A 23,179-nucleotide genomic window follows, 5' to 3' on the forward strand; every position below is an offset into this window, starting at 1 on the left:
AACCCTTTCCTCCCCAACTTGCTTCTTGGTCATGTTTGTGCAGGAATAGAAACCCTGACTAAGACAGTCACCATACCTAACTAGACCATGTTTCAGACAGCAAGACTGATGGACATCACCTAGTACACCTTGGCTTTGCGGGCACTTCTTAAGCATATTTTTGTATGACTATCAAAATCATGTTTGGGTCTTTTGTATGTTGCTTGATATAGATTTCTAAGATTTCCATATTATTTTTTGAGTTACTCTCTCATTAAACCTGGAACTCAGTGACTATCTAGTTTGATGAACAAACAAGGCCCAGAACTGTTGCATACACTATCATTTTATATAAATGCTGAGGACCTGAACTCAGTATCCTAAAACTGGAGTTTATAGACAGCTGTGAAGCATCTTATATGTACAAATGCTGAGAACAGAAACTGGGCACTACGAAAGAACAGCAAGTACTTGTAAATGATGGCCTCTCTCCAACCCTATTTATATTAAATATGTATGTATGTGGGTGGTGAGTGGGTATGTAAGGAGATCTGAGGAGGCCAGAGACATCAGATCCCCTGGAGCTGGCATTATTGGCAGTTTTGAGATGCTCAATGTGGGTACTTAGAACTGAATTTGGATCCTATGGAAGAGCAGTACACACTTTTCTTCTTATTCATTTTTTTTCCTTCAAGGCAGAGTTTCTCTGTGTTAACAGAGCCCTAGCTGTCCCGAACTTGCTCTGCAGACCAAGCTGACCCTGAATTTGTAGAGATCTGCCTGCCTCTGCTTCTTGAGTGCTAGGATTAAGGTGTATGTCACCATGACTAGCCTCAGCAGTACATTTTTTTGTTTTGTTTTGCTGTTTTTTTTTTGTTTGTTTGTTTGTTTGAGACAGGGTTTCTCTGTGTAGTCCTGGCTATCCTGGAACTCAGTCTGTAGACCAGGCTGGCCTCGAACTCAGAAATCCGCCTGCCTCTTCTGCCTCCCAAGTGCTGGGATTAAAGGCGTGCACCACCACCACCCGGTTCAGCAGTACATTCTTACCAACAAGCTCTACGTGTCTCCAACCTCCTCCTTTGTCCCCATAAGCTTACCCTTCACAGACTGACGACACACCAAGAGAAGCTTCAACTCTTTGAACAGGGTCTAATTGACTGAATTCTGAAAGTGCTTCCACCACAGCATCTCCCAAGCCTGTAAGCCACACAGATGAAGTCAATGTCTTTACAGAAATCACTGGACCTACTTCTTTTGTTCTTTTTTTAATTCCTTGGTATCAGGCTGTTAGCACTTCCTTCTAACTATATGAGCCTAGCTTAAGGGCCCTTCTTAACTTCCCACTTCTCCCTTTTGGTGGGTGTAACAGGTCTCCCTAAATTAACTCAATTCTCAACATCCAAGGAGGTAGTGGAAAACAAAACCGTAGCATTAATCTTCACAATTAGCTCAGAACACAAACCATGTTTAAAGGTTGAGATTTCAAACTGAATCTATTTCACTCTATGGTTTATGTTGGTATCTCACCAGAAGATTTCTATTTGAGACTGCTTAATATTGCAGAAATAACTAATAAAGATACTGCTATGAACATCCTTATTAATAGTGACCATCTAAATATTTTAGTGGAATACAGCACTTAAAAAAAAATGTATTACTGGGCAAGCCTGTTCTACATGGAGAGCTCCAGGACAGCCAGAACTACATAAGAGAAACTCTGTCTTGGAAAACAAAAGCCAAACCAAAACAAACCAAAACAAAAAATAAACAATAAACAACCCTGCACAACACAGACACTTTTTTTTTTCGTTTATAAGAACCCTAAAGTTCTTAGAACAATTAATGTTAATGTCTATGTTTGCTAAGACATCCCAATCTAAGTAGACTCACTCAGCTGTTATGAAATCTTCATTCCGCCTAGGCCATAAACACCAAAGAGAATCTACTTATGACACATTTTAGAAGGGAGGGGTGGTGGGTCAGCAGAGTTTCAAATATCTCAGGCTAGTTTTTGCTATGCAGCTGAGGAAGACTTTGACCTTGGCTCTTGGGCTCTAGTGCTGGGATTACAGTCCTACACTATGTGCTTAATTTGGTGCTGGGGATTGAACCCAGGACTTTGATACGTGTTAGGTAAATAACTTAAGCTACACCCATCCCCAGCCAGATGACAGATTTTTTTTTCCCCCAGAGACAGGGTTTCTCTGTGTAACCCTGGCTGTCCCTGAACTCAGAAATCCACCTGCTTCTGCCTTCCAAGCACTGGGATTAAAGGCGTGCGCCACCACTGCCTGGCTCAGATGACAGATTTTTATTGTATGAATTTAGTTTTATAGACCTAAGGAAGTACCTTACCTAAACTGCTCAATAAAATTTTAATAATGTGGGCTGACAAGATGGCTCAGCAGGTAAGAGTACTGACTGCTCTTCTGGAGGTCCTGAGTTCAAATTCCAGCAACCACATGGTAGCTCACAACCATCTGTAATGAGATCTCATGCCCTTTTCTGAAGACAGCTACAGTGTACTTATTTATAATAATAAATCTTTGGGCAGGAGCGAGCAGGGAATGAGTGACTGGGGCCGACTGGAGTGAGCAGAGATCCGAAATTCAACTCCCAACAACCAGATGAAGGCTCACAACTATCTGTACAGCTATAGTGAGTACTCATATACATAAAATAAATGAATAAATCTTAAACTTTTTTTAATAATGCAAAGTAGACATCTGATCCACTGATTCTAATCAAGTCTCCCTCTCTGATGCTCATGTGGCTCCACACCCTGGAACAATATGAAATGAGCTGCATTTTAAGTGTCTGCCAATACAGTCCACCACACTCTGTAAGATGCACAGGCAAGTACTGCATTAGTGCACTACTGATAGGCAATAGCCAGAAAAGACTGTGGGCTGCAGAAGGTGATTTTCTACTACAGCACATAAAATATTTAATAAGCAAATAATCCTCATCATTGAAAAATAACAAATTTTTCAAGAAATAAAAAGGGCAACACATACAAGCTGTCATCAAATGTCTTACCTGCTTATGAAAATATGAAAGAAGGCAAGCCGTTTTCATAAGATGAAATCAAACTTACCTTGTCTAAGACCTAGTAAATTGAGAAAGTTATTCAGTCTTGACACTTTGCTATGGTAGGAATTAGAAATTCTATTACTAAACTTTACTGTCGGTAACAATGACAATTTTGAATATGCACAAAGAATTCCTACCTATTTGTTTCTCCACAGCTGAAGGAGTACCTTCGGACTTAAACACATCTTTATCGTTATCCCTCTCTGTTTGTAGAGTTGAATTAGTAGTTAGTTCAGTGGAAGAACTTGCTGGCTTGGGGGACACAAAAACACCACCTTCGAAGTCTTCTGGGGATGGTGCATCATGATACTCTAAAGAGGTCTGGTCTGACCTGGTGGAGGCAGTGCTGTCTTCTTTGCTCACATCCAGTTTCTCTACCTCTCTTGAGTGGGTATCCAGTGATTCTGCCACCACTTTCTGAGGGCCCTTTGCAGGGACATCCAGAGGAAAATATCTATTTTTATCACTGGTCTTCATCCACTCAGTTGCTGCTGGGAGTCCACATTTATGGAAAGATGTACTGACAAACGCTTTTGCATTTGGATCATCTGTAGCCTGGAATTAGGAAAAGCACATGAAAGCCCCAGAGTCCCCCGGTGTCCACATGAACCGCACCCACTCATCCTTTCCACACTTCCTACTTTCTGAAACTTTCTTTTTTTAGTATAGAATAGAGTTTATTTAGGGCATGGGGAGGGGAATTAAGAGGGTAGTAGAAGCAGAGAAAGGCAGAGAGAAGGAGAGAGTAGAGAAGTAGGGGCTGGCCATGACCACGTGGAGAGATGGGGAAGGGAATGGGGAGAAAGGGGACAAGAGGCAAGGGAGAGGAGCAGGAGTAAGGGCTGAAACTTTCTTTAGATATGTAACTAAAACTTATTTTTGTTAATATTTCTCTAATGAATAATTTGGCACTGATTAAAACAAAATACAATGTACAGGATAGATGATAAAAAATGATCAAGTGGGTAGATTTCTATTAATATTAACTAGAGTAGCACTCCACAGACATTCTTTCAATATATTAACCAATTAGGCAAGAAAAGCAACAAGATATTGGACAAAAACCAAACTATCAGGTAATGTCACCAAATATCCAAATATGTAGTTTCTCAGCCTTTTAATAATAAAGGAGGACAGGAGCGCTTGCGAGGAGTGCGCGCGCGCACACACACATACACATGCATGAACACGCACAGTATTTTACTTAATCTATAGAAGATATACATATTGGCTTAGCCCATGTTCTAAAGGTTTCTTTCAGATCTGCTTTGTAGTTTCAAGACTACCCACCAAAAGTTCATTAAAAAAAAAAAAACAAAAAACCTCAGTTATACTTATTAAACTTACTCTATCAGTCCAGTGTGTGTTCATGCCTTCCTCCATGAATGAAATCCTAGTTTCTTTAAGTCTGAAAGGTGGAGTAAGAGATCTCCCAGGTGACAAAGAGGGAGATGCTAAAGGTGTTGTTCGAAGACCAGACCTAAGGATGGATGGAGGAGTAAACTCGGCAAATCCAGAAGATGTAGCTGACAGAGCCAAAGATTTAGCTTTCTATGATGAAGAGCAAAGAGAAGCCCAGTATTAGTGTTTATAAGTAAGTTACACAAGTGCAGACAGTAATTCCAGAGAGTAATTCAGGCAGTGGTGGCGCACGTCTTTAATCCCAGCACTTGGGAGGCAGAGGCAGGCGGATTTCAGCGGATTTCTGAGTTCAAGGCCAGTCTGGTCTACAGAGTGAGTTCCAGGACAGCCAGGGCTTCATAGAGAAACCCTGCTCAAAGAGAAAAAATAATAATAATAATAAAAATAAATAAACTGTTTTAATTTCCTCTGATTCTAGCCACAGAGAATATAAACCCTGAGACTTATTCCATATTATTACACAAGAAACTGGGCACAGTAGTGGTTCAAAACTAAGGAAGCTAAGGCAAGGGGATCACAAATTCTTGGCCACTCTGAGCTGCATCTAAGTTCTAGTCCAGCCTGGGTGACTAGTGAGATCCTGTCCCAAAAAAACCAAACCAACCAACCAACCAAAAATACCCCCACAAACCAAACTAACGAAAACCCTCATGCAGAATCAAACTAACATCAGAACTAAGGCACCATATGCAAAAATACTTGGAAAATGAAAAATGTATATGCTAACTGCTACCCGTCACTATAAGTTTGGGTTTGTTTTCTTCTTAGTAAAATTTATGAAGGACAATAGAATAAAAGCCTTTTAAAAGATCACCTGTCAATAGTAGCTCAAAGTGAAACAAGTGAAAATAAGCCTAAAAACAAAGTATTTGCAAGAAAAAACACCAACATAGTAAGTATTTGGAAGAAAAAATACAAACATGATGAGGATCAACAACAATTATATACATACAAACAATTCAAAAACACAAAAGCAATTTTAAAAGGACAATTTATGATCATCATATCCAGACTTGCATTATTTTCTAAGCATTATTAATATTAAGCAGAAAAGTATAAACTTAATCAGTCATGAAGAAAGTAAAAACACAGTACTTTAAAAATATAACTATAGCCAGGTAGCAGTGGTGGCGCATACCATCAATCCCAGCAAAGGAGGCAGAGGCAGGCAGATCTGTGTTCCAGCACAGACAGTGCCACCAAGAGAAAATGTCTTGAAAAAATTGAAAATGAAACAAAACAAAATAAATCAAAGGGAGAGAAAAAATATAACCATAAGAATTAAAATTAAAACATTTGAATACCCAGAGTTATGCTATAACTAGCTTAACTTCTATGTGCTACTTGACAGCAATGCTGATCCCCTAGGATACTAGACAGGTAATACCAACCTTAACTATAAGAGGAGTCTCAAGTAAAAGTAACTCTGAAGGCCTGGAGGTATTCTGGTGTGGCCTTTTAAACTGTGAGTTTAATGGTAATGAACTGGAGAGCAGACACAAAGGAGATCTTGTGGGACTTTGCTGAATAAAGTCCAAACACTGAGAAGGCTGGGGATTAGGATGAACAACCAAATCCAGTAATCTGTAATTGAATAGAAACAGATATTTGTGTGCGCACTATTAAATACCATAAGATGTAAACCTAATCTTAAGAAAGTATATTAATGTAATAAACTGCCAGCATTAGTTTAAAAAATCTGACATAAGTCGGGCAGTGGTGGCGCACACCTTTAATCCCAGCACTTGGGAGGCAGAGGCAGGATTTCTGAGTTCAAGGCCAGCCTGGTCTACAGAGTGAGTTCCAGGACAGCCAGGGCTACACAGAGAAACCCTGTCTTGAAAAACAAAAAACAAACAAAAAGTCTGACATTCTTTCAAAAGGAAAAAAGAACTAGGAACTGTAGGTAACAATTTAAAACAAAGAGCTCCAGTTAGTTGCTCACCTTCACTTTACCTATAATTTAAATTTCAAGGTCATCTTCAAGTCACAGTATCTGGTGGACCACTTGCATAAGCTGTTCTCAGTGTTTTACTGAATAGTGTCTGTGTATGTGTGGCCAAGGATGACCCTGACCTCTCGAGCCTGTTGGCCTTGCCTCTGAAGTGGTAGGATTATAGGCATGCATCACGCTCAACTTACAGGGTAGTGGTGGTGCACAACTTTAACTTCAGCATTAAGGAAGTAAAGGGAGGCAGATCTGAAGCCAGACTGCTCTATAGAGCTAGTTTTAGAACAGCCAGGACTACATAGAGAAACCCTGTCTCAAAAAACAAACCCAAAACACATCAACAACAAAAAAACAGCATCATTTAGTTCCTCCAAAATGCAAGGGAAACCTCAGCTGAAAATGCTTAGAAAAGCGACAAGCGTTGAGGCTGCCAGAAATAAGAAAGCCTAGCTGACTCATCGACTTGACTGCTACTCAGTGAGGAAATATTTGCAGAAACCATTTCCACACAATGACTAAAATTATTCTTTTAAAAAAGAATCAAGAAAAAAAGTATTGGGCTGGAGAGATGGCTCAGCCTTTAAAGGCCAGGCTCACAACCAAAAATATAAGAAAAAAAGTATTTCTGATTAAGAAATGTTATATAAAGGAAATGCTAAGCATCACACTAGGTATTGGGATTTCTTCAACTTTTTGGTGTGATCCAAACAATGGACTTTCTAGTATATACCTAAACAAAACAAACAAAAAGCACCATGTAAGCCTGTGAAAACACCATGGCTGAGTGACAGTACCTATTTGGTACCACTTCTTCAAAATCAGTATAGAAAACAGAACTGGGAAATGCATCCATCTTCTGAAAAGGCATGTAACCACAGTTAATAGGCTCCGTCCTCCGAGCTAATATTAGCTTTCTCATTACACTGGAGACCTGAAGCCCATAGACGCTGTCTCCAGAGTTCTCACTGCCTCCTGTTCAACACTCTGTTACTAAGGTAGAGGGGACAGAGGCAGTGGGTTGTTGGAAACAACTACATCTAATGGAAAAGACAAAACATCAGTCACATTCACTCACATCAACTTCCCATCATCTCATGGGATAATAGAATCTATCCAACTAAATTCAGTCCAAAAAGCCTTTTTAAACTTTCAGAATATGCCCAACTATAAAAGGTCCAAACATCTCAGATTTCAACTGTTTTTTTAATGCCAAGTACCTTATTCTTAGTATAAAAACTCAATTTTAATATTAATAAGTATAATTTTGACAAAACAGGGAAAATTTGTAATGAGTAGATGTTGTTCAGGAATAAAAAATGTTCTGTTAGTAATGAGTATTGAGTACAGTTCAGGGACCCAATATTCTTAAATACACACTTAATCACAATTTCATTTTGTTTGTTTTGTCTTTTGAGACAAGGTTTCTCTGTATAACAAGCCTTGGCTGTCCTGGAATCCTCTCTGTAAAATAGCTTGGCCTTGAACTCAAGAGATTTGCCTGTTTCTACTTCCCCAGTGCTGGAATTAAAGGCATGTGCAACATCCAGCCTCACAATTTTGTGTGTGTGTGTGTGTGTGTGTGTATGTATTTTTTTTGGTTTTTCGAGACAGGGTTTCTCTGTATAGCCCTGGCTGTCCTGGAACTCACTCTGTAGACCAGGCTGGCCTTGAACTCAGAAATCCACCTGCCTCTGCCTCCCAAGTGTTAGGATTAAAGGAGTGCGCCACCACTGCCTGGCACAATTTCATTATCTTAAGACTACTTTAAGAATTAACTTCTTGGATAAGATCAACTATTACTGCATCCAAGGCCCAGAAGAAACTGTCACCTAGTCAACCAAGATTTCAACATCCTTAGTGGTCAACAAAGCAAAGTTTGACAGCTTGCTTTCCTCAGGGCTTTAATACAGTTTGCTTATTTTCACTAGGCCACATGAAGTAAGTAAACAGAAATGTTAAGTATAATTTGATTTATAATTTCATAAAATGATTATACTCCCAAATTAGAACAGAAAGTATTCAAATGAATGCTTAAAGAATTTAAAATATCACCTGTTTAAGATAACTACTGTTTTTTCAAGATTGTCAAGACAGTCTCACCTAGAAATTCTCTGGGATGCATTTGAAATTGGTGTTCCGACAAATGCCTCAGGAAGCTCGGGATGTGGCAGACGGGGTAGTACAGGAGATGGCTGTTCTGTTTTAGGACTACAAAGAAAAAATATTCAATTTTAAATTGTGTGTCACATGGGTTACTGGCAAAGTTCTATGAAATTAGACATTTGTGTATCTCTCTGAAGTGTTGCCAAATAACAATAAATACAGTCATTTGAAAATCTGAAGTGGGGTCAAAAAGAAGGCTCAGCAGGTAGACTTACATGGGAGAAAACTGACTGGGAAATTCTCTGATCTCTACCACACAGCACCCACAAATAACAAAAGTAAAATGTAAACTTAATGACAAAACAATTTCTTTAACAAAGTAGATAACTTAATGAAGTTTTCATTTTTTGACATTTGGTAATAAACTTGTTACCAATGAAGGTTCACTGAGGAACACCACTGCAGCTCAGAAAAGGGTATGTGTGGCAGGACTTTAATTGATATTTATACAAACAAAGACCTGTTGCCCCCCTTTGATTCCCCAGGACCCATGTGGTGGAAGGAGAAAGTCAACCCATGTAAATAGACCTCTGACCTCCACACACTCTGACACGCATGTCCTCCACCACACAAGTTAGTAAATATAAAAAGTTTAAAGTTAATTAAAAGAATACCTGTTAAAAAGTGAGATGCCATTTCTTGGTTCATGACTTGCCCACACCTCTCCAATTTTAGATAACACATTGCTGATGAACGTAGATCTTGTTAACACTGTTCCAGTTACAGCTTTCTTTGGAAATGCTGATAATGGTTTGGGTCTAGAAACTTAAAAAATAAAAATACAGGACTCAGTTGTATCTCTAATATGGTTTTTATTAAAAGAAAGGCAATTAACTGTACGAAGCAAGGAAATGATAGTGAGGACTCCAGGAAGGGAAGGAATCACTCAGGATTTTCCCTAGCCCAAGTGTAAGCATTTGACAATGAAATCTTACCTTCATGAAAAACTGAGGATGTTGACAGATGGTAAGGCTTAGCTCGCTCAACAGCTAACTTTCTCTGGACTCTAGGTAGGATTTTCCCATACTGGTCTAATATAGAATTCCGAGTCACCGATCTCTCCCGCAATCGAGGGTCACGATCACTCTATTAAATACATTATAATTTAAAGCTTTAATTTTAGTTGCTGCTACAGATTTATTCCTGAAATTTTAATTATGAATGTCCTCTAGTTTCTTCTTTATCTACATTTTTCCACTTCAGATTTCATATACCTCCTTAATTGCGTACACATTTATACATCCCAAATACCCACTACCAAACTCTGCCACTTCACAACTTCTACTAACAATGTAACACGTTTTGTCCAAGTTGGGTTAGTTCTGAGTGAACTTGTGTTGCTGACATGGCCACAGACATGTCAAGACAAAATGCCTCATACACCGGAAAATGGGAAACACCCCTGACACATATATACATTAGTTGTAGAGGCAAAGGTTTCTTCTGGTCCATTTGTGGATGTTAACACTGTGTACAGAAAATGTAGCTTTCTTCCTCTGGATACTTGACCCGAAGACTGTCCGACCAAAATTAAATAAATCTGCCTTCCTTGATCTAGCTGTACACTATAAACCCTATTCCTTGTTTATCTATATGTAGTAATCAAGCTTCCCTGTTCAGCTATATGTAGTAGCCCTGCCGTCCCATTTAAACTGCATATAATAAACATGCTGAGCTTCCAGGGGGCTGTGGCTTCTCCATAAGAGAGCCCAGTCCGGCAGATCCTAGCTTTTCTATGTCTCATCTCTGCTTATTTCCTTCATTCTCTCAATGCTTCAGTCAGGCCCATCCCTGGATGTGCACATGCTAGACATGGCAACCTGACAGACAAGCTCTCAACAATCATCAGGAAAGCAAGGCTCAAAAGGCACAGAACAAGCTAAGAACCAGTCCAATTTCTGAAGGTCAGTGTTCTCTGTTCTGTACAACTCCTCCTCTCTAGTGGTCTTCCTTTCATTTTCTCAGTGAGTGGACCCATCTGAATATAATGGCACATGCAAAAAGTGTAAGTGACAACACTAAGTTCTCAATAATAACCACACCATGGCAGGTCCTTCAAGTTCAGGATGATGTAAAACAAAATGGTTATTAAACTGTAAGCTCTTGTAAAATAAGTAAAAAAGGTTTCAGTTTCCCTTATTATTTTGCTTCATACAATGAGACAACATTAATCATACCATGAGATTATTCTTCAGAGTCTGGTTTAGTTTCAAAGCAGAAATATAATTGGCACGCTGTAAATGGTGAACTAGAAGGAATTCGTGATTCTCAACACTGGTACTGGACTGTAAAAATTTCACTAAACATTCCTAGGAAGAAAAAAAATAAAGATTTTATAAACTATCAGCTTACCCTAAATTCCTTTTTAAGTTTATACTGATCAGTGGTTACCTGCTCAGTGTTTGTAAATGGTAGCTTCAGTAAATCCTCCATTAAGCCCATCTCCTGACAAACTTCGTAAGCGTGCTTCAGTAATTCCTCTATATTTACTCTGTTTGAGTTCTGTCGCAGTAAGTTCCAGGCCTCAACCATGCATCTGGAATCAGTACCAAAGTTTCAAAAAGCCATGTAACGTGGGAGAGTCACCTGCTTAGAGTCTCAGAAGATAATCACACGTGCAACTAAAAACACTTGAAAGTTTACTTAATACTGATACACAGTGAGTCTTGCTAAGGTCAAAAAGACAACTGCGCACCCCAGTACTATCCCCACCCCGCCCAAGACAGGATCTCACTCTCTAGCTTTTGCTGTTCTGGAATTCACTGTTATGGAATTTACTCTGTAGACAAGGCTGCCCTTGAACTCCCAGAGATCTACCTGCCTCTGCATTCCCAGTGCTGGGATTAAAGGCATGTACCATTATGTCTGGCTGTATCTGGGAACCTCAATTTTAAGCAGCTTTCTAATATTTAAGTGTTATGTAGCAGAAACACAAAGTAGAAGCTAACATGCAAAAAGAACTGAAAGTTTGTGTGGTTTGACATGGAAAAGTCAGGATATTGTGGTAGTGACACTTAGGACAAACAACACTGGAACAAAATTGTGGAGACGTGTGTGTGTGACGTGTGTGTATACACTAACAATGTATTGGGGGAAGTAAGGAGCATAGCTTGGAAGTTGGTGACTTCGGCTGATCTAAACCAAGGTCTAAGTGGAAAACTTGGGTAACAGCTGAAGACATCAAGTGGAAGCTCTGAACTGTTTTCTGGGAGAAGGAACTCCATTTAAATGAAGCAGTGCTTCTTACTCAAGAGTTCCCACCATCAGGTACAGTCTGTGTCTGAGGGGATTTGAGTAAGTCTCACAGAGACGCACGGATCAACACTTGCTCACCAGCTGGTGGCACCGTTAGGAGAGGCCTTGCCAGACGAAGTAAGTTTGATAATTAGCTCCCTGCCATGATGATTCTCTGGAAGCACAAGCCCAAATAAACTTTCTCCTGTAAGTTGCCATGGTCATGGTGTTTTATCACAGCAAGAGAACTTAATACAGTGTTCAACTCAATCCCACTAACAGACTTGTTTTAGAGGTTTACTTTAGATTATCCTCTTACAAACTATGCCCTGGTAAATGGCTGCTGAACAACATCTCCCCTATCACTCTGTGAACATGTGCATATATGGCACGTGTCCATGTGATGTGGAGGTCCAAACTATGGAGTCTCCTTCCTCGATGTGTGCTTTGCCCAATTCATCAGGCTTGCCTGACAGACAGGCGCTTTTGCTGGCTTGAGCTACAGATTGGTCCCAGTAGCATTTTTAAGGATTTAGCATAATTACTAGCAGTATCATTAATATAAGTAGTTAAAAGCCACAGGATTACCTCACTTACATAGCATATTCTCAGAGAGGGGGTTATTGTATGTTTGAAATATTGAAACAATTTCAACTATCAGCTATTTCTAATCATGATTATCCAATCACCAATCCTTGAATGCTAGAAAGATTACTATGTGGCCTAACCTTTTATATTTAAGTTCAGATTCCCCAAATATAACTACTATGGTTCAAGGACACAGAGAATAAACATTTGGATTAGAGATGCAGGTATCTGGGGGAGATTAAGTAATCATGTGCTTACGACAGGACTTGCCCTGAACTTTTATTGAATAACTCACTGTAAAGCAGTTTGTTTTCTTTGGTGGCTACTCTCTTCTTACTCAGAAATGAGAAATGCAGAGTGCTTAGGAATAGTTTCTTGCACAATGAAATAAGTTAATAAAAAAAAAGCTACTTTCTTCAAAGTAGTTTTTACTCTCAAAAAAGCAATCATCTTCATTGATGTAATGTTCTCCAACTTTTAACAACATCGAGTCACTCTATTCTGCACTTATGAAGTCAGTGATTGATGGTGGTGATAGTGTTGGCTTGCTAGAAATGAATCCTTGAATGTCCAGTCTATGGAATATTCATTATACAGCAATAGAGGAAGACACTTGATGATGACCTCTTGTTTCTACATGCACACACGTGGTATGTATACATACTTACATATAAAGCACACACACACAAACACACAAATAAAAACAAAAGCTCTCTAGGGAAAAATATTTGCTCAAATCTGGTTTAAGCATTAAGATAGGACACTTGCTCTTAAGTCCACACCTAACCTAATCTGTTCATGCAAGAGACAGTTTATGTTGTTAATAAGCAGCAGATACTAAGTAGTCGCTGGTCTCAGCCAAGCACACACTCTTTACTTGGTGAAAGGCACCATGTATTGTCTTATAAGATAATGTGACCAATGTAAAATTATGTATTTTTGTTTTCTTGAGAAAGGGTCTCATGTATCCAGGGCTGGTCATAATTCTCCATAAGTTTATAGGTACATGCCACATCACCTGATTACATATATTTTTTACTATCTATTCCATCAATTCCATTTTTTCCCCCAAGACAAGGTTTCTCTGTGTAGTCCTGGCTGTCCTGGAACTCAAACTTAAAAATCCACCTGCCTCTGCCTCCCAAGTGCTGGGATTAAAGGCATGCGCCACCACTGCCTGCAAGAGCTTCTATTTTCAAGATGTACTTACCTATTAAAAAGCAGAACAGTGAGGTGAAGGATAACATCATTGCTACTGGCCACTGTTGGCTTCATCGTCTGAAGATACCGGAGAGCCTGTTTGTGCTCTCCCTGACTCATAAAGGCTTCAATTATCTTTGAATGTTGCCACGATGCAGGCTTTGCAGTAACTGGGTGAAACAGAAGGTCTAAACCATTCTGCAAAATGATGAAGTGTTAACTATAAATACAGTCTTTAGTATTTAGACAAGGTAGTTGGCTAAATAAGGCAAGTAGTATTAAGAAATCAAAATTAGTTAAGTGTAAATGTAAAAGTATCTAGTCTATGGAAGAGGTCAAAGACCCAAGGTTTATCAGAAATAGTATATTTTGAGGCCTCCTATATAGAATCCTTCTTCACCAATTTCATACCCATCAACTAATTTTGTCTTCTTTGGCTCACACCAGAACCCAAACAAATCTTTTAACATAACAGCCTTGTTGCACCATTCCCAAACATCCACCTGCATGACTCATTCTTTAAATAGCAAGTAGCCCGAGTTTATGAACTTGTGTTCTTGTTGCTTACAGTGAGTTCTTGAATTACTTCTAGACAAAGACAGCATCCTATGTCAAAATTAACCTAGTTATACATTTTCTGGTATACTAACCTACGAAAGCTTACACCCTAGTGAGGTACTTACCTCATAGTCATTATGATCTAGCAGCCAAAATCCTTGAACTAGCTTAACTTGGCCCCAAGAAATAGCAAAGGCAGTTGGGAAAGATTCAATAGGGGTATCCGTTTTATTTGGAAAGGAATACATAATATCAAGCAGCAAATAAATGGTCTTTTAAAAAAAAGCATTAAGGACAATAACAAAAGAAAAACCATGTATATAGTTAGAGTATGGAGCAGAATGTAGAATGACAAGGTTTAAGAAACTTAAAACTTACAAGGCCATTAGGGATATCAGGGATGGATCCAGTTTACTAAACATGGGCAAAAGGAGTCCCTGCCAACCTTATTTACCCTCTATATTTTACCACAAAAAAAAGACTGAACAAAAATACATCCTGTTGGCTATACAGAGAAACCTGTCTTGAAAAACCACCCCCCCAAAAAAACAAAAAAAACCCATCCTGTTCATTAAAACAAATAGTAAATTCAAGTAACTTGTTCAGTAAATTTTTAAAAAGTTATAGATCAAACTCTATTGGGCAAAGCTGGCAGCTTAAGCAAATACAACAAACATCTTATATAAATTATGACAAATAATACGACATTAAAAGGGCTTTAGCACAAACACTGCCACAAGATACAGATCAAGATATGAGACTTGCTCTTTTCTGATGTTCATATCTAACCTAAACTGTTAACCTAAACTGCAGGAGACTATCTTTTCAATTTGATAAGAGGCACAGGATTCAAATAATGCCTAATGCTGTGTTAAGCTAAGTTTAAAAACGACTTTGTGTGTGAGTGTATGCCATGAGTGTGTATCCATGTGCTTATGGCACACTCACATGCAGACGGAGGTCATGAGGTATGTGTGTGTGTGAGCGTATGCCGTATGAGTGTATGTATCCATGTGCTTATGGCACACTCACATGCGGACAGAGGTCAGAGGTTAGATGCTGTGCTGATAGCTCAGATATTGCTCACTCTTTTCCCCCAGCAAGTCTTTCTCTCACATTTAACGTGGATCTGACCACGTGACTCCACTGACTGGCCTGCAAGGCCATAGAATCCAGGCTTCTGATGTCTGCTTCCTTAACACTGGGACTACAAGCAGACAATACTGTCTTAGCTTTTCCATGGGTGATGGGAATCTAAACTCGGGTCCTCATGCTTATATAACAAGTACTTTACCTACTTAGCTATCTCTCCAGTTCCCTAGTAAACTTTCAATGTTACTGACTTTCAGCACTTAAATTAACTCCATTGAGAATGGAGCTTGCTCCAGCAGTACTCTGAGTAAGTTCCACTTTCTCCTTCCAAAGCTGGAGATGAAACCCACGGCCTGGCCCACCACTCATGCACTGACTTCTCTCATCCCAACTGCGTGTCTCAAGAGCAGCCTGTTTTATACACATTTGATAATTTGATAAAAGGCATGGTTACTACTCCAAGAATAAGTAGCCTAAAATAGTAATTTTCATGTACTTTTATTATCAGCCATCTGAGCCTGTCCACTAATTTTGAGTTAAGAATACACATTTAAGGGGCTGGTGAGATGGCTCAGCAGGTAAGAGCACTGATTGCTCTTCTAAAGGTCCTGAGTTCAAATCCCAGCAACCACATGGTGGCTCACAGCCACCCGTAATGAGATCTGACGCTCTCTTCTGGTGCATCTGAAGACAGCTACTACAGTGTACTTGTAATAAAGAAATAATAAATAAATCTTAAAAGAATCACACACAAAAAATACACATTTAAGTAGGGAAAAAAAAGAAAACATTTCATGAGATTGAGGTTAGCTATTTTGAGAGTTCTATTACTAGAATTTTGGTGATGTACAAATAATAAAGTTTAAAGGATACAATAGCATGTTTGCTTGCTTCAGTAATGTTTTCTAATAAATATATATCAAGTAATGCCTATAAAAGAGAAAGATAAATCCGTCAGTGCATCTTCTAGTCTTTTCTTCATGTTCATGTTCCCTAGCCTATGTCCAGCATGAACCGCCAGCTCTTCCCCTCCATTCACTCTGTAAAAGGCCGTGTCACTGTGACCTACATGGATGCTAGCAGGAGGATATCTTCCTGTGCCGCCTTCGTCCCGTTTCCACAACTTCTCAACTTCATCTCCCAGTTGAGAGACTAATCCATCAATCAACAAGCAGTCGTGGTTCCACTTCCCTCTGCAACATGGGAGATGTTAAAAATAATCTGCATTAATGATAACTGTTGATATCAAAACAGTAAGCACCAAATGCTTAAAAACTATAAAATTATCAAAAGACAGGTGAAAAACAGACTTCATTTAGTATCATGGGACTGTAGAAATAAAAGTAGCATTGGTCAGAAAAATATCCTTAAGTTCAGTCATTACCACACCAGCCAGTAAAGGAAAGAATGGGACCAAACCAGCAAAATGGCTGACTCTTCTATTTTCTACCATTCTGAATGAATTATTAGTAGCCCCAGGTAGTAAGATATTTCTGTTCCAGCTCAGAGCTAAATCCTGGTGTGTTCATTCAGCTATGTGCTTCTGAGCACTTACAATGAGACACACAGGTTTCATTCCTGCCCATCTCCTCCCCTACTGTTATCAACAGCAGGAACAGTTTCTAGTTACTGAAACAGTCGGAAGAGTCAGACGGACATATACCAAGTGCCCTATACATTACTTTATATTCATATTGTAGCTTACAAATAAAGCATCGGAAAATGTAGAAAAGTCCTCCAAAGGACACACACAAAATTAACAGCTACCAAATTTAGAATATGTATGATTAGAACCAGAGTAAATCTTAGCATATGTAAGATTGAGGTAGGAGAATCAATCAAGTTCAAAGTGATGGTCAGCCACAGTTAATTCAACACCCTGAGCAACTCACTGTTTGAAGATACAACAAAATAAAAAATATAAAACCAAAACCCCCATCAACTTCCCACATTCATGTTCATTATCCTAGAATAGTTACACTAATGCACTGTGAAGTCCAAAATTCACTGTATTACCATTACAGCTCATTCCCAGGAGAATCTGACTTAAGACACCCAGAATCGGTGTTTGTGAATCCTACCCTAAATGTTACTTGGTCTTCTACAATTCTTTCACTCCAACCTGAGGAAGAAGACTGTAAATCCCAGAGACGGGATCAGATTCTAAATATTCCTTCTACCCTAATTATTTCAAAGCAATTAATTAGGCTATTCTTTAACTTATATGAGAAAAATATAAAAAAATAAGAAGAAAAAAACATGACTGAAGTTTTGAAAACTGTTAAAAATAACAAATTCATATATTTTCAGGTTTTTGCTGAGTAGAAGATTTCAATCTTTTTTTCCAAATGATAGTTCTTCGAGGCAGAACTGTCATTCTACAAATTCCTCTGAAAAATCACTCATGGATATCATCTTATTTAGAAAATATGATAGTATGCTCTAGTTTAAAACTGCAGACATTAGACTGGATGCCATTTTTACTATTTAACCCTACCAATCAGTGAGCATGGGAGACCATTCTAGCTTCTGAATCTTTAATTTCTTTCTTCAGTATCTTAAATGTTTTAATTATACAAAATTTTCACTTTCTTGATTAGAGTACCCCAAGATATTTTCTTTTATGAGACTATTGTAAAAGGCACTGTTTCCCCAATTTCTTTCTTACCTGTCCTTTATATATAGGAAGGCTAGTGATTTTGTGCATAAATTTTGTACCGTGCTACTTTGCTGAATGCAGCTACAGAAGTTTCTTGGTGGAATTTTTAAGGTTCCTACACATACTTTCATATCATCTGCAAGGCCCTATGCCCAGCAGTAGACAGCTAACACAAGTCAACTCAATGGCACTTGTTGACTCGTGATGCTTTGTCTGTCCATTTTCTTCTTACCCTACAGTCTTTTACTTATATCTTTTTAGGGGATTTTTGTGCTTGTCAATGTGTGTGTCTCTTGTTTTGTTGATTTTGGCTTTTTAAGATTTTCTGTTCATTTATTATATGTGTCCTAAGCAGGTTTGTTATTTTATCTTTTTAAATGTTTTATCTAAAAAATTATTTTCAATAAAAAAGTACAGAATCAGGTTAATGTCAGTTATGACAATACATGACTATGTGAGAGTGAATATCTGGTCAGGCTGGTTGCCTTTACCTGGGTGAGCGCTCACACTTCTGCCGCCGACTTGTATAGTAGTTCTGAATTGCAGGGTAGTTGTAGCGTAGTCTTGACAGCTGCAGAGCATCATCTGGGGGTTTTATTAAAGTTGGAGAAAAAGTTAGCAATATTGCCAAAATATCTCGAAACTTAAGGTCATAACTGACTTTACTGTAATTATTTAATAAATTTTTAGTCTTCCTAAAATTTATTTTTGTTGTTGTTTTTAAGACAGGGTTTCTCTGTGTAGCCCTGGCTATCTTGGAACTCACTCTGTAGACCAGGCTGGCCTCGAACTCAGAAATCCACCTGCCTCTGCCTCCCAAGTGCTGGGATTAAAGGTGTGCACCACCACGCCTTTTTTGGTTTTTGTTTTTTTGAAGCAAGGTTTCTCTAGGCAGCTCTGGCTGTCCTTGAACTCGCTCTGTAGACCAGGCTTCCCTCTGCCTTCCAAGTGCTAGGATTAAAGATGTGCACCACACCATCTGGCCTAGTCCTGCTAAAATTTAATCAACACAAGAAGTTTGTAACGAGGATGCTCGGTAGATCTTAACAGCCTAGAAAGTACTCCTAGTAATTTTACTCCTGTGGCACAAGAGACTTTCCAATAAATAATATTTACTATTTACCCAGATGAGAATGTAAGTGAAGTATAAAGACAACAGTTGCACATGCAGTAAACAGAGCAACTGAAGTAAAATCTACTGTGCTTCTCAGAAATACAAGGAGTTGGGTCTTTGTTACAACTCTATAAAAGTTTATACTGATTTCTCAAGCCTCTAACTCTCAGTATTTATATTACTAGATTAAAAGAGACACTTAATTGATGACAAGTATCAATAACCTTTAATCCTGGTACTCTAAAAGCAAAGGCAGGTGGATCTGGTGTGAATTCCTGGGCAGCTAGAGCTAAATAGTGATACTCTGTTTTGAAAAAGACAGACAGCCATATTAAGAGATTACACATGCTAGGCATGTTAGGGAGTCCCAGCATACAGGAGGTAGAGACGGGTGAAACCATGATTAGCCTGACCTGTCTCCATGAGTTTCAGGCCAGACAGGGACATATAATGAGACCCTTTCTCAAACTAGAAATACTGAAGACATCAGTAAATTAGGTTATAAAAAACATAGTTTCATGATCTAAGTTATAGGGAGTGACATATTTAGAAGCCATGTTTTCTTAAATTTGCTCTCACTGTACATGTTAATCCAATGAATATATACATAGCCTCTGTGAGGCAATGAAGATACAAAAACAGAGAATGAAGACTAGACAATATAGTATAAAGGCTCAGAAGCCAACAGTAACATTATGGAGTTAGGATGTCTCACTAGATATTCATATATTAAATACTTTACCTAAGCCTTCAGGTAAAAGGCCAGAGTGACAGAACCACAGAACCATTTGTGCATACTGACAGATAAGTTGGGTAACCATATGCTTATTGCTCAAGTCCACCAGTCCTAGAAAAAAGAATTAATACTGTCTATGTAACTTTTGCTTTATCAACCACAAATGACAAATCAAAATAATCAACAGTATGCATATATAATTTAATCTGTATTTAGTATACACTGAACCACAGTGAGGTTAAGCAAATCTCTAAAATGTTAAGATAACTCACTGACTAAAATAGGTATTTTTATGCAAATCACAATTAGCGGTTTCATGCAAAATGCAATTAAAACAGATTGAAAACAGACTACTCAAATTAGGCCTTTAAGTGAAACTGTACCTTTTCCTTTGTTGAAATGGCAAAATAAAGCAAAAACAAAAACCAAAAAAACAAGTCACTTCTTTCAATACATAAATACATGTTAACTTCAAATTTTAAATTCTACTGGTAGTAAATTCTAAGGCCACTAAGATGGTCCGGTGTGTAACGGTACCTGTTAAAAAAGTGAGGAGACCTAAGTTCAATCCCTAGGATACACACAAAGTAGACAAAAAGAACCAGTCAGAGTTGCCTTGTGTCATCCATACAACATGGCAAGAATGCACTCACATTCACATATACTCTACATATATACACATAAGTTAAATGTTTCTCCTTTTGCGAATTTCCTCTTTTATACAATGTCTTACCAAGTAAACAAGAACTGTAAGTAAATTAAGTAAAATTTAATAAAACACTCATTTGTATACTATACACACCTCTCTCAGTGATACCCTGGGCTTCCATTGCAAAACAGCTTAAAACTGTACTGAGGTTGCTAAGCAGTAAATGGCACTGCTGGATGGACTGAATGGTCTGTGGGTCGATGAAGCGACAGGAACCGTCAAACAGCGGCACACCTCCAAGGATGAAATACAACATTAGCTTCAACACAGTAATTTACAATTCATGTGCATATTTCTTAGGTCCCATTACTCGAAGAATGACAGACTTTACAAATATAAGCTAGAACTTAGAATTTATATGCTAGAAACACAGGTGTTTTCAATATAAAACTAGAGTCAATGTAAGACTACGGTCTACACAGGTCTGCACCCTATCTTCAGAACGGCTACATGCCGTAAGATGTGTGTTTACGTTAATAAGCATGACATCCTAATTTCTGGGTCCCTCAAATCAGTTTCTAGTTTTCTTCTAATACTTTATCTGCACTTGAATTATAAGAGGTCTTAAAAACAAAATCAAAAACAAAATCACCTCACAACACAAGGTCTCCATTAACCAGCACAAACACTTAAAACTGCAACAACAGCTGATCTATAGCCTGGTGTGACGGCACATAATGTAGCTTATTAATTAATGTATTTCCAGTAAAAAGCTTTGGTTAAAAATTGTTTAATATATACTTTTAATATAAATGTTTTCTTCTAGGACTGTAAATCTTAAGACTCTACATTCTCAAATAGTAAAACTACTGCGATTGAATCAGATGTGGTAGCTCATGCCTGGAAGCACTTGGAGGTTAAAGGTGGTTCACCAGAAGTCCAGGGCAAGCATGGATTACAGCAACGGTTCTCAACCTTCCTAATACAGTCCTTCATATTGTGGTGACTCACCCACCCCCAACCATAAAATTGTTTTTGTTGCTACTTCATAATTGTAATTTTGTTACTGTTATGAATTGTAATATAAATATCTGATATGTAACTCCCGTGAAAAGGTCGGCTGTCCTCAGGGATTGCTACCCACAGGTTCAGAACCACTGAACTAGTGAGGTTCACAACTGCTGAGGTTACTGACACCTACCTTGTCTCAAACAAATGTTCTATCTGTGATTACAACATCAAGATTAATTAACTATTAAAATTTACCCCAAATACAGACTTAATACTTACAAAGCCTATCAAATTCTTCTTTTGTGAGAACCACCTTATTCCATGTCCACTCAAGAACAAATCGGAGATTAGCAGCAGAATTTGGTTGTTCTTATTTGTATTGGAAGAAAGGAAAAAGATAAAAAAAAAGAATGATTACTAACTCTGAAATGAAGATTGCTAACTTTGTAGTTGGAGGCTGGTAGGAAGGCCAAGTTCATGAATTTAACACTAACTTCTACCAAATGGATCCCATGCACCTCATCATAGGGCAGTGCTACCCAAGGTACACAACTGGAAAAGGGTGCAGGAACAGTCATGTGGAGGAGCAATATATACAAACTAGAAAGTAATCTTAAAAAAAGGCCAACTTTGACTACAGAATGAGTGCCAGGATAGCCGGGGTTACAAAGAAAGCCTTAAAAACAAAATGAAACCCCCACACAACTCAAAACACAAGAATGCTGTATTTCTCTAAATCCCACTAAGCTATAAAACCGTCTCTGGAATACTGGTTAGTACTCAGCACTAACCTCTGTTCGTAATAACAACTTTTTTTTTTAAAATAAGTGAGCATCTTTTGTTTTGAAATAAAATCGAAATGATTAAGAAACAGGAAGCTTTCTTTCAAATGTTCATAATGTTCTTTCGTATTACATGGGCAGAGTATGTTTATGTTCAAGTAAAGAATGAATAAAACATTCACACTGAATGCATCTTCAGGGACAAATGCACAAGAGGTTTGTATTCTAGACTGCACCACTCAGGTGAGACTGGTATAAAGCATCAGATTCACTCTTTGCCCTACAACTTTATGTGAATTTAAAATGATCTCATGCATAAAGGTTAAATAAAAAGTAAAACCCTGAACTGTAACTAAGAATACAAAGTGAAACTGTTACCTTCTATTATCCATGTCCTGATGTAACCAGTCAAAAGTCCCAAGGAACTTGTCTGAATTGCTGCTGATAATATAGCTTCTAATTGTTCTTCCTAAACCGTGTTTAAAAAAAAAAAAAAAAAAAAAAAAAAGACACTCTGAAATCAGAGGCAGTGAAAGGTGGGAAAACAGCTATGACATTTGGCTGTAGTCAGAGATAATATAAAATAAAAGCACATTTGTAAAATTACAGCACTTAGGAGGATAAGACAGGAGGGTCCCAAGCTTGAGGCTACCTGAACAGAGCAGTGAGAAAACCAAAGCAATAGGCAGCATTGTAAGAAGGTGGGCCCCACATCCAGAGAAGCCTTGTATGCCATGGCCAACGAAGCTAACTAGTTGGCTAAGGAAACTCGTGCTGTTTCTACACTCGTTAGTGGTACTGGAGCCTAGGACACAAGCACTCCCACTGAGCTAGATATTCTTAGTCCTTTTTAAGATAGAGTCTCGCTGGGCGGTGGTGCTGCACACCTTTAATCCCAGCACTTGAGAGGCAGAGGCAGGCGGATTTCTGAGTTCGAGGCCAGCCTGG

At 38.4% G+C, this 23,179-nt stretch overlaps 1 protein-coding gene across 5 annotated transcripts in view; it reads right to left on the minus strand.

Annotated features, from left to right (window-relative positions):
• The window catches only part of Ahctf1 (AT-hook containing transcription factor 1), a 64,421-nt gene that overhangs the window by 16,667 nt on the left and 24,575 nt on the right, over window positions 1-23,179 (minus strand). For all 5 annotated transcript variants that reach the window (XR_004123941.1, XR_004123939.1, XM_031391056.1 and 2 more), the window contains exons 13-30: window positions 22,610-22,700; window positions 21,729-21,818; window positions 20,592-20,732; window positions 19,796-19,900; window positions 18,431-18,524; window positions 16,350-16,473; window positions 16,154-16,210; window positions 14,314-14,460; window positions 13,641-13,828; window positions 11,000-11,144; window positions 10,786-10,917; window positions 9,544-9,694; window positions 9,223-9,373; window positions 8,546-8,653; window positions 5,886-6,078; window positions 4,420-4,623; window positions 3,210-3,627; window positions 1,077-1,176 (exon numbers count right to left, since the gene is read on the minus strand). Coding sequence is in view for 3 of the 5 variants with exons in the window: in XM_031391056.1 (XP_031246916.1) it covers window positions 1,077-1,176; window positions 3,210-3,627; window positions 4,420-4,623; window positions 5,886-6,078; window positions 8,546-8,653; window positions 9,223-9,373; window positions 9,544-9,694; window positions 10,786-10,917; window positions 11,000-11,144; window positions 13,641-13,828; window positions 14,314-14,460; window positions 16,154-16,210; window positions 16,350-16,473; window positions 18,431-18,524; window positions 19,796-19,900; window positions 20,592-20,732; window positions 21,729-21,818; window positions 22,610-22,700 (2,639 nt within the window). In the remaining 2 variants the exon portion in view is untranslated. The remainder of the gene's footprint in view (window positions 1-1,076; window positions 1,177-3,209; window positions 3,628-4,419; window positions 4,624-5,885; window positions 6,079-8,545; window positions 8,654-9,222; window positions 9,374-9,543; window positions 9,695-10,785; window positions 10,918-10,999; window positions 11,145-13,640; window positions 13,829-14,313; window positions 14,461-16,153; window positions 16,211-16,349; window positions 16,474-18,430; window positions 18,525-19,795; window positions 19,901-20,591; window positions 20,733-21,728; window positions 21,819-22,609; window positions 22,701-23,179) is intronic.

The sequence above is a fragment of the Mastomys coucha genome, unplaced genomic scaffold (assembly GCF_008632895.1).
Source record: "Mastomys coucha isolate ucsf_1 unplaced genomic scaffold, UCSF_Mcou_1 pScaffold1, whole genome shotgun sequence".
Lineage (NCBI taxonomy): Eukaryota > Metazoa > Chordata > Mammalia > Rodentia > Muridae > Mastomys > Mastomys coucha.